General features: G+C 39.2%; 1 protein-coding gene across 2 annotated transcripts; it reads left to right on the top strand.

Moving 5' to 3' along the window:
• Positions 1–4,826: 4,826 nt before the first annotated feature.
• LOC111780497 (protein DEHYDRATION-INDUCED 19 homolog 3) lies at positions 4,827–9,193 on the top strand. Of its 2 annotated transcripts, none has more exons than XM_087119723.1 (5): positions 4,827–5,166; positions 6,612–6,769; positions 7,658–7,737; positions 8,145–8,396; positions 8,754–9,193. In XM_087119723.1, the coding sequence occupies exons 1-5, from the start codon at positions 5,085–5,087 to the stop codon at positions 8,860–8,862; spliced, it is 681 nt and encodes a 226-aa protein (XP_086975849.1). In that variant the 5' UTR covers positions 4,827–5,084; the 3' UTR covers positions 8,863–9,193. The 2 variants fall into 2 exon arrangements, with proteins under 2 accessions (XP_086975849.1, XP_086975850.1); XM_087119724.1 differs by having other exon boundaries at positions 4,828–5,166; positions 6,627–6,769.
• The last annotated feature ends 1,557 nt before the right edge of the window (positions 9,194–10,750 follow it).

Below are 10,750 nucleotides of genomic sequence, written 5' to 3'. Positions count from 1 at the left end.
GACACGAGGCGATGTGCCAGTAAGGACACTACTTGGGCCGTTACAAAATGGTATCAGAGCTAGACACCGGACGATGTGTCAGCCTTCTCGCTGTTCCCCGAAAGGGGTAGACACGAGGCGGTGTGCCAATAAGAACGCTGCTTGGGCCGTTACAAAATGGTATCAAAGCTAGACACTGGACGATGTGTCAACCTTCTCACTGTTCCCCGAAGGGGAGGGAGGGGGGGTTAGACACGAGGCGGTGTGCTAGTAACGACGCTGCTTTGACCGTTACAAAATGGTATTAGAGCTAGACATCGGACGATGTGTCAGCCTTCTCGCTGTTCTTCGAAGGGGGTAGACACGAGGCGGTGTGCCAGTAAAGACGCTCGGCCTCAAAGGAGGTGGATTTGGAAGGGGTCCCACATCAATTGGAGGAAGGAACGAGTATCGGCGAGGACCTTCTCACTCTTCCCCGAAAGGATAGACACGAGGCAGTGTGCCAATAAGAACGCTGACAATTAATTCTTTTATTCTAAAAATTAAAATTTCATTAAAATTATTTTTTAATTTATTTTTTTGTGTTTGAAATATTAATCATTAAAATCATGAATTTACTAAATTAAGAATAATTTTAAGAAAAAGTGTAGGGAGAATAAATTCAAAGATTTTTCAATCATAAAATGAATATTTTGGTACGTGATTTTTTATTCTTATAATTCACATTTATTCGTATATATCATATGATCTTGAATTATTATTACTCTTCAAAAAATATATTTTATTCTTTTTTTTTCTATCGGGAAATAATTTGAAATACGCTTTACGTCATTTCACAAAAGAAAAAAAGGTCCTGTAGATTTTAGTCGTCACGGTAAGTCTTCTCACTAGCGATGTGCAGCCTAACCTGCATGTCTTTGAACCAGTTCTCGCAGCCCGTCTCCGTTTCTGTTAGCTAATCTACTAGACGTCTCAGCCCAGCTTGTCTTCGTTTGGTTGGATGAATTGTATGAATGATGCGTGCTCTAAAGGCTCTCCACGTACCATACGTTGTTATACCATGAGACGTTTATGTTAGGTTTGTATATTTTTTTGTGACTTCAATGATGTCTGATGCACATGACATGGGCATGGGAGAGTCAATGCCTCGATAAAACCCTAATTGAGAGATGTTTTGAATGACACGAGCCTGTTCTCAATGACATGACCAGTTAGAGCTGTCATGGTCGATGACACCCCATGACTTGGGATGACGTCAAGACATAAGAGACATGTTAATTGGGAACCAAAATGATGTTGGATGCGATGTTGCATGTTAGAGACCTTGGTCTTGAGTAAAGGCAATGTCAAGTCGGTTGTGTCGTAGAGGATTGAACATGTACGCACAAATGATGTTTGGTTGGCGAAAACAGACATCGCCTATGATAAGACAACTCTAATCCTCAGTCCAACGATAAAACTTTTGTTGGAGCAAGAACCCCTTGAATCAAACAAATTAATAACTTCTTATACAAAATTCGGATCAACCAAGAGATAAAGCTAGAAGTAGATTGACTCTTAAGATCAAAGATCTACAAGAAAACCTTGTTCTAAATTGAGTCACTCCACAATCGAACTTGATCAAGACTTGATTGAATGACTCACATGCAATCTACCACGAGAACGACATGAAACTTAGAATTGACAAAAATGATGCTCGAATTTCTAAGCCAAAATCTTACTTTTCCCTATTATTTTGCCCTAATGAAGTTAGTGGTCAGGCTCGTTCTCGAATAGTTCAACCCTCGTGAAAGAGTGAAATCTGTCGAATTAATCTTTCTCTTCTTCTTTCATTCTGTAATAAAGGTTCCGGTTCCAGAGCTTGACCTTTCATCCAGCTTACCTGGTTCGTTCAGTAGTTCAGGATAATTCATCTTTCGTATTTCTCTTTTACAGTTCAAGCAAGCAAGAAAGAGGAGCCCGAGGTTCAGGCGCAAATGGATCGAAGAGGCCTTGAGCGGAATGCGAACTTGCTTTAAATCTCCACAAAAATAGATGGTAGTAAATTCTCACCATTTTTCCACGCTAAGAAATGACGGGATTAAAATAATAAATAAAATTTTCTAACAAATTATCCATTAACGGCTAGTTATAGCACCATCATATACTACTTCAACCGTGCACATATTCACTTACGAAGCTCCAAACGATCCTTCCCCAATCGAATCAACTTGTAACACAAAATAACAATTGAACCAAGTCTATCCAATTTTGTAGATGAAGAATAAATGCTTGAATCTTCTTAGCCTTGGACCGTGTAACAGGTCCAGTTAAAACATTTGGAACATCGTGATCCTTATCAACCTAAGTTTCATCGAAGCTATAAAATCGGGACGTTTGAGTTCCAATATTTTCTTGAATATTGTATTAATTAATTCTTGTACTTAAAAATAGTTAGTTTGGAATGGTAATGGTTTTAATAAAAATAAATAAATAAATAAAACTGAAAAGCATAATAAAGATATTCTAAATGAACAAATTCCTTTATTATAAGGACGACACGTCGTTATCTCTCACAATATCGACAAAAAATGAGAGATTTTCCGGAATATTTTCCAACGCATGTCGTTCGTTTCGAGCTCTCTCTCTATATATTATTATTATTATTATTTTTTTGCACTTGACTGAGTGGACAGTTGACCGGAAGAGAACTTAAATTCACGTGGCCATTAGGCGGACTAGTACTTATCTTACGTGACAATACTACAGAGCGGGTGGCTCTTCTAGGCGGGTTGCTGTGTGACAAGACTACAGAGAAATAGACGCTTTCGTGTAACATGCTATGGTCTCAATGCCCTTACGAGGTAGTGATGAGTTTCACGTGTTCTAAGCCCAGCCCGCGCGCGGTTAGGAAGATTGGCCACAATCTGAGCGGTACCACCCACCCTACCCTACCACCTATAGGCGGCGGTCCGTCATAGATATATATATATATATATATATTTTGCACTTGACTGGGTGGACAGTTGACTGGAAGAGAACTTAGATTCGCGCGACCATTATGCGGGCTAGTGCTTATCTTATGTGACAATACTACAGAGCGAGTGGCTCTTCTAAGCGGGTTGCTGTGTGACAAGACTACAGAGAAAGCGGCGCTGTCGTGTAACATGCTTATGGTCTCAACGCCCTTACGAGGTAGTGATGAGTTTCACGTGCTCTAAGCCCGGCCCGCGCGCGGGTAGGAAGATTGGCCACAATCTGAGCGGTACCACCCACCCTACCCTACCACCTATAGGCGGCGGTCCGTCATATATATATATATATATATATATTTTGCACTTGACTAGATGGACAGTTGACTGGAAGAGAACTTAGATTCGCGCGACCATTATGCGAGTTAGTGCTTATCTTATGTGACAACACTACAGAGCGAGTGGCTCTTCTAAGCGGGTTGCTGTGTGACAAGACTACAGAGAAAGCGGCGCTGTCGTGTAACATGCTTATGGTCTCAACGCCCTTACGAGGTAGTGATGAGTTTCACGTGCTCTAAGCCCGGCCCGCGCGCGGGTAGGAAGATTGGCCACAATCTGAGCGGTACCACCCACCCTACCCTACCACCTATAGGCGGCGGTCCGTCATATATATATATATATATATATATATATATATATATATTTTGCACTTGACTGGGTGGACAGTTGACTGGAAGAGAACTTAGATTCGCGCGACCATTATGCGGGCTAGTGCTTATCTTATGTGACAATACTACAGAGCGAGTGGCTCTTCTAAGTGGGTTGCTGTGTGACAAGACTACAGAGAAAGCGGCGCTGTCGTGTAACATGCTTATGGTCTCAACGCCCTTACGAGGTAGTGATGAGTTTCACGTGCTCTAAGCCCGGCCCGCGCGCGGGTAGGAAGATTGGCCACAATCTGAGCGGTACCACCCACCCTACCCTACCACCTATAGGCGGCGGTCCGTCATATATATATATATATATATATATTTTGCACTTGACTGGGTGGACAGTTGACTGGAAGAGAACTTAGATTCGCGCGACCATTATGCGGGCTAGTGCTTATCTTATGTGACAATACTACAGAGCGAGTGGCTCTTCTAAGTGGGTTGCTGTGTGACAAGACTACAGAGAAAGCGGCGCTGTCGTGTAACATGCTTATGGTCTCAACGCCCTTACGAGGTAGTGATGAGTTTCACGTGCTCTAAGCCCGGCCCGCGCGCGGGTAGGAAGATTGGCCACAATCTGAACGGTACCACCCACCCTACCCTACCACCTTTAGGCGACCGTACGTCATATATAATATATAATATATATATATATATATATATAATTATTTTTTTAAGATTATTTAATCTTCGCCAACTCATTTAAAATAATTTTTAATTATTTATTACGTAGTTTTTTAAAATATATATATTTAAATTAAAAAGATTAATTAAATATTTAAAAATAAATAAATATATATTTTATTAAATAACATTTTTCCTTAACTAAAAACAAAATTTTAAATAAATTCACTCCCCAACTCAGACCAATCCCAAAATAAAAAAATTAAAAAAATTACGAACTCAACCCGTTGGATAATGAAAGTTCCACGTCGAAATGATCATGGGTATATAATACAGAAATAGTATCTATATTGGTACGAGACCTTCTGAAAAGATCAAAGCAAAGCCATGAGAGCCTATGCTCAAAGTGGACAATATCATACTAGCTAGCGTGCAAAGTTGTGTTCATAGGACAATGAAAGCTGTAATTTTGGCAATATATATATTTTGGGAACAGAAATGGAAAATTAGAAAAAGAAAATAGAAATAAAAGAAGAAATATGTATAAATGTTGAGTTGCAACAAATATTTGTTCTCTTTAGTTGATTTTGGTTTGTGAATTTCACGTTCGAGAGAACCAAAATCGATTTTCAGTTTGCAGTTCATCTCGTTTCTCACTCTTCTCTCACTGCTCGAATTCTCTTTCCATTTCCCTCTGCAAATTCACTTTCTAGGGTTTTCATTTTGCTTTCAATTTGCTGTTCTTGTATTTGGAATCATTTAAAGCGCTGCAGATTGAAGCTGCTAGTCGGAAACTCTAATTTCCGGCGAGGGAAGAGCTATGGATGCTGAATCGTGGACTGCTCGTCTTTCTTCTGCTTCCAAGCGCTACCAATCTGCTCTTCTATCACGATCTGGTTTAGGTGCATCTTATTTTTCTTTCTTTGTTTCATCGTTTACTGACTTTCCAGTGATTTGGAACTCCTAGTCTTTCCAATTGCTTTTCTGATGATCACGACTGAACTTTTCCCGTACACTTATGTTATTTGTTACCTCAAATCTACTTTTTCCCTCTGAAAATGTTGCCATCTGCGGATAAAAGGGAAAAACAGATGATGATGATGATGATCAAAACAATTAAAGTTATCCAAATTGAGCTTGTGTTGATTTCTTTTTTTTCTTTTTTTTTAGGGGTTAATAAGTAAGGAATATATCCCCTTATGCTCAAAATGGACAATATGATACCATTGTGGAGGGGGTGTTGAGATTGTTGGATGATGAAAGTCCCACATCAGGCTAATTTAGGGAGTGATCATGAATTTATAAACAAAGAATACTTTCTCCATTGGTATGAGGCCTTTTGGGGAAGCCCAAAGCAAAGCCACGAGAGCTTATTCTCAAAGTGGATAATATCATACCATTGTGGAGAGTCGTGTTCGTCTAACATGGTATCAGAGCCATGCCCTAAACTTAGTCGTGCCAATAGATGGGTAAATCCTCAAACATCGAACAAAGGACTCCAAAAAAAAAAAAAAGGAGTCAAACCTCCTCGAAGTCAGTAAAAAATGACTAAGACTCCAAAGGAGTTGAGCCTCGATTAAGGGGAGGCGCACTTTGTTCGAGGGGAGGTGTTAGATGATGAAAGTCCCACATCGGCTAATTTAGGGAATGATCATGGGTTTATAAACAAAGAATACTCTCTCCATTGGGATGAGGCCTTTTGGGAAGCCCAAAGCAAAGCCATGAGAGCTTATTCTCAAAGTGGACAATATCATACCATTGTGGAGAGTCGTGTTCGTCTAACAAGGAATACATCTCCATTGGCATGAGGTCTTTTGGTAAACCAAAAGCAAAGTGATGAGAGCTTAGGCTCAAAGTGGACAATATGATACCATTGTGGAGGGTCGTGATCCCTAACGGTGTTGAGATATGGATAACATTTGGATCTTTTCATGCCATCTCCTTTTTCCTTACTCTGAGGCTTTATTTTTAACTAGATAATTACGGTTGGACGTTTTGATGTGTTATTTTTCTCAAGAAATTGAGTAGATGTTTAAGATGCATTAGTACAAGAAATACTTCGTAGAGTCTGCTTTGTGTATCTTGAAAAATATGGTCACTGAATTTGTAAGAAAAGAAGTACGTTGGTTATCTAGATTCTTTGGCTGGCTTCTGAAAATGGCCATCAGTAAGATTATGATGTGTTGAACTTAAGATTTTGTTATTAAGACACAACGCATCTGACTTTCTGCTGTAAATCATTATAACATTTGCTGCTTCAACTTGTTTTAAGATTATCATTTGTATGTGTTGGTGCCTTTATGATCCTTTTGCGTTCACCTTCTGTGTTGGACTCATTCTATAGTAGCTCAACATTCTTCAGGTATGTTCATGGGGTTTGAAGAACTTGAAGGGGATGATGATATAAGGGAGGAGTTCCCATGCCCATTTTGCTCAGAATTTTTTGATATAGTCGGATTGTGCTGTCACATTGATGAAGAGCATCCTATTGAGGCAAGGAATGGGGTATGGATCCTTGCAAAATCGTTTTGTTGCATATTTCGCTTCTGAATGTAGTTAATTTTGATCGAGCTTTTGATATCATTGTCCGGCTTAAATACATACCTAACGTTCTTATATATATATATATATATATATATATATATATATATATATCCGAATGGAACGTTGCACTTTATTTTTTTCGTTCTTTCAACTGAGAAGACATCCCCTTCTTTTCCCTTCATGTAGTCCAATATTCTGTAGTATATGAAGACAGCTTGTCCATCTCAAATGTTTAGGGCCCTCCTTGGAGAAGTGAAGAAATAACTTAACATAATAAAAGCCTTAATTTCCCCTGCCACCAACTAGTTGGGACTTAAAAAAATCAAGAAACTGTACTTGTAAACCAGTAATCAGGACAGCTCTGATAGAATTCATAAGAAAAACCCTTTTGCTCGCCGCTGTCGAATTCGTACGGAGGATATAGATCACCTATTCTTGTATTGTCCATTTACTCCCATTGCTGGTGGCTCTTTAAGATATTTGGAATAAAAGGGTGTTTTGTAGAACCATATCTCGTACAATCGTTCATGGTCCTCTCTTTAGGAATAAAGCAAGCGTATTACAGGGGAATGCACCCTAGGTTATTCGTTGGAAAGCTGGTCTGGAAATTTTCTAGGGGATTGAGAGGATGAGACGAAGTCTATTGAGAGTTATTTATCAAATATGTTCATCATGGAGATATAATTTTGATATCAGTGCTGTTGTCACTCATCTCCTTGTTCAGTATGTCTTCATTTTAGCCAACAGTGAATTCCTTGGTGTTCATGGTGCAGTGTATAATGCTATTCATCATACGTCTCAAAAACGATAGCTTCGATAATTTAAGATTGAAATATTATTATTCTGCAGGTGTGTCCAGTCTGTGACATGAGAGTGGGAGTTGACATGGTTGCGCATATATCCCTGCAGCATGGAAATATTTTCAAGATATCCTTCTATTTATCATGTTAAAATTAGTTTCCATCTTTTCTTTTTTAACATTCTATGATTTTTCCCTCATTGAGATTGCTTCACATTCATGCTCTTCATGTAGTTTTGTTCTTAAAGATCAGGTTGGTGTGCACCTAGCTTTGTGTCTTCAACGATTTCAGTTGTACTCCGATCACGTCTTATAGATTCACCGAAGATTACTCGATGACTTTTCTCGGGGGGGTTTCTGGACTTGTTTATTTCTGATATTTACCACTGCTTTTTGTTTAATTTTTCTTATTGGATGACATTCTTTAGGTTATTTCTCTGTGAGGGATTTTTTTCTATGTTTGTTTGAGATCTATATGAAAATCGAGCAGACTGCAAGATTAACCCCATGCTTAGATTCCTTAACTAATGGTTACATGCAGCGTAAGAGAAAATCTCGTAAAGGTGGCTCACACTCGACACTCTCTTTGTTGAGGAAAGAGCTTCAAGAAGGAAATTTGCAGTCTCTCTTTGGGGGTTCTTCAGGTTTATTTACCTCGAATGCAGCGCCCGATCCATTGCTGTCATCGTTTATTCTACCAATGGCTGATGACTATTGCAGTGTTCAACCTCACTTGTCGGCTGAACCAAACTCCATGAAGTGTAATTCACCAGACAAATCATTAGAACGGTATGTTACTGATATATTCCTACTATTACATCACAATTTATCTCGCAAGTTCTTTAGTGCACATGGTCATGCCCAAGATAGTATCTCTTTTGTCGAAAGTTCTGTCGAATGGAATGTGATAAGTTCGAGGAACGAGTTCTTATTACTGTTTAGTGTAGTTCGACATTCATTTTTCTTTAAATCCATGGCATCGTGAATAAATATTCTCTTTGGTCATCTTGTCATTTCGAGTCCAGTTGGTGTGGGACTAGCTTTAGTAGACATGGAAACAGAACATTAAGTACATGTACCAAAATCATGGCCATCATTTGAATACTTCTCCATTAATGGATCTAAAATCATGGTTGTACGTGACAGGAGCATCCCGTCGTCGCCCCTGTCCGTGCAGGACGAGGAAGAGAAAAGAAAACGCTGTGCATTTGTTCAAGGGCTGGTAATGTCCACCATCCTTGATGATAATTTATGAAGAGTTGGCTGGTGCAATAGTGGATGTAGTGAAACTCAGTAAGGCCCTCCTTTCTTTGCTTTGTAGCTCTCAACATACTCTAGTATGCTTCAAATGAGAGTGTCAAAATAAGGTTAAGTGTAATTTATGTTGTTTGTATTACCCCAATTCTTAGGCCCGACAAGACAACACTTCCATTTTGTGTCTTAAATTTATGGTCATGCTTAGGTGGAAGAGGGGGAGAAAAAAAAAAAAAAAAAAAAAAAAAAGGTTCTAGAAGCTTAAATTTGCAATAAGTAAACTTCTTGATTAGCTTCATTTCAATAATTAATGTAATCAATTTTATGGAGAAGTTAGCAATGATTTAGCCTCTGAACTAATGGGATGCAAAAGATAAGCCTGCTTTTGCTAATGAATCCCTATTATTAGAGCTTATTGCATTGCTGTGATGATGAATTTGCTCACTGTTTGATGGCGAATTCACTCCTGAACTAACACTTTTACTTGTATTTCTGACTGCTACTTGCTACTTACTCCTATCAAAGGGCTCGAAACTGTTCTAATGTTGTGGCTTCCATCTGTTCGGCATGCCCTTGAGGCTAGGTGTCAATCTAACTATGAAAAGAGTAGGTTGTGACTCTTATGTTGCGACAAGAGAATTGGTGACCCTCAAGAGGTGCCTATATGACCACGCGAGGGCTTAGGACGAGTGAATTGGTGACCCTCAAGTGGTGCCTATATGGCCACGCGAGGGCTTAGGACGAGTGCCATGATGCGACCACGAAAGTTGGTGCATCATTTAACACACCATATAGAGTGGGCATTAAAGACGAGTTAAGGCATGAGCAAGACAGAGACATTGAATAGACAAGTGTGGTAAAAGATAGGCTTGTTGAAGGGTTGGATATGGCCCTTGGCCTTAACTTCGAAAGTCAGGGTTCCAAAAAGAATTTGGGCATCTGGTTCTGGAGTTAAAGTCCATTCATATGCTCGCCAAATTTGGTGTTAATTGGACATTGGACGGAAGCTCCATGACGCTGCATGACCGTTCGTCAAAATCACGTCTATTTGTGGAGTATTGAAAATAACTCAAAATGTATTGTGAGCTACCTTGTGCACATGATTTGTCATTGAAATGAGTTTTTCAAGGACAGTACCGAGCGGCACAGGTGTGCCGTTATTGCTCCTCATCCCTCGTGTCGAAGGTTGATATATACACCCGCTATCCGGTACAATATCTGTAAATGACATGGCATGGGCATAGGAGGGCCAATGTCTCGTTAGAGCCTGAATGGATGGATGTTCGAGATGTTCCAATGAGATGAGCGACATGCAGACTCATTCTCGATGGCATAGCTGAGTGAGTAATAGGCCGACGACACCCCGAGACTTGGGATGATGTTAAGACATATGAGCCATGTCGATTGGGAACTAATATGACAAGATAAGATGCGACGTTGCATTGAGAGACCTTGGCCCTGACGTTGTCGATTGAGAACCAACTTTTTTTTTCGAAACTAGTATTATATAAGCATAGTGGATATTCTTACCTGTAATAAAACTTAGAATATTTAAATGAGAGTCTTGAAACCGTGACTAGGTAATACCTTTGAAATAACTGGACATTGCTAGAAAAAGTTCGGTTTATATTGAGCTTTTGCAATGTACTCGTGTCAATCGGTTTAAATATACAATGTTTTAATTTTTACGGTGTTAGCTCATAATTAATATTATTTTTTTTTTTTGTTCATATCGATACTTTAATTTTATATTTACATACTTTGTAGTGACGAAATTTTCTTTTGACACTACCACTTTTAATATCTAGAGCAGATTATAAGATATTGTCGTTTCATCGTCAGTATACGTTAGTACATTCCTTTTTATCTCTATGGTCATAACACTGCTT

Source organism: Cucurbita pepo, chromosome 18 (genome assembly GCF_057944985.1).
Source record: "Cucurbita pepo subsp. pepo isolate OVF chromosome 18, ASM5794498v1, whole genome shotgun sequence".
Taxonomy (NCBI): domain Eukaryota; kingdom Viridiplantae; phylum Streptophyta; class Magnoliopsida; order Cucurbitales; family Cucurbitaceae; genus Cucurbita; species Cucurbita pepo.
This window is presented reverse-complemented; position numbering and strand designations above follow the sequence as displayed.

What these genes read in the sequence shown, in the direction of transcription:
- LOC111780497 (XM_087119723.1), top strand. Translation starts at nt 5,085, where the DNA reads ATGGATGCTGAATCGTGGACTGCTCGTCTTTCTTCTGCTTCCAAGCGC. An exon ending in CATGGAAATATTTTCAAGAT is followed by an intron (nt 7,738 to 8,144) that starts ATCCTTCTATTT and finishes TAATGGTTACAT; the next exon opens with GCAGCGTAAGAGAAAATCTC. An exon ending in CCAGACAAATCATTAGAACG is followed by an intron (nt 8,397 to 8,753) that starts GTATGTTACTGA and finishes TGTACGTGACAG; the next exon opens with GAGCATCCCGTCGTCGCCCC.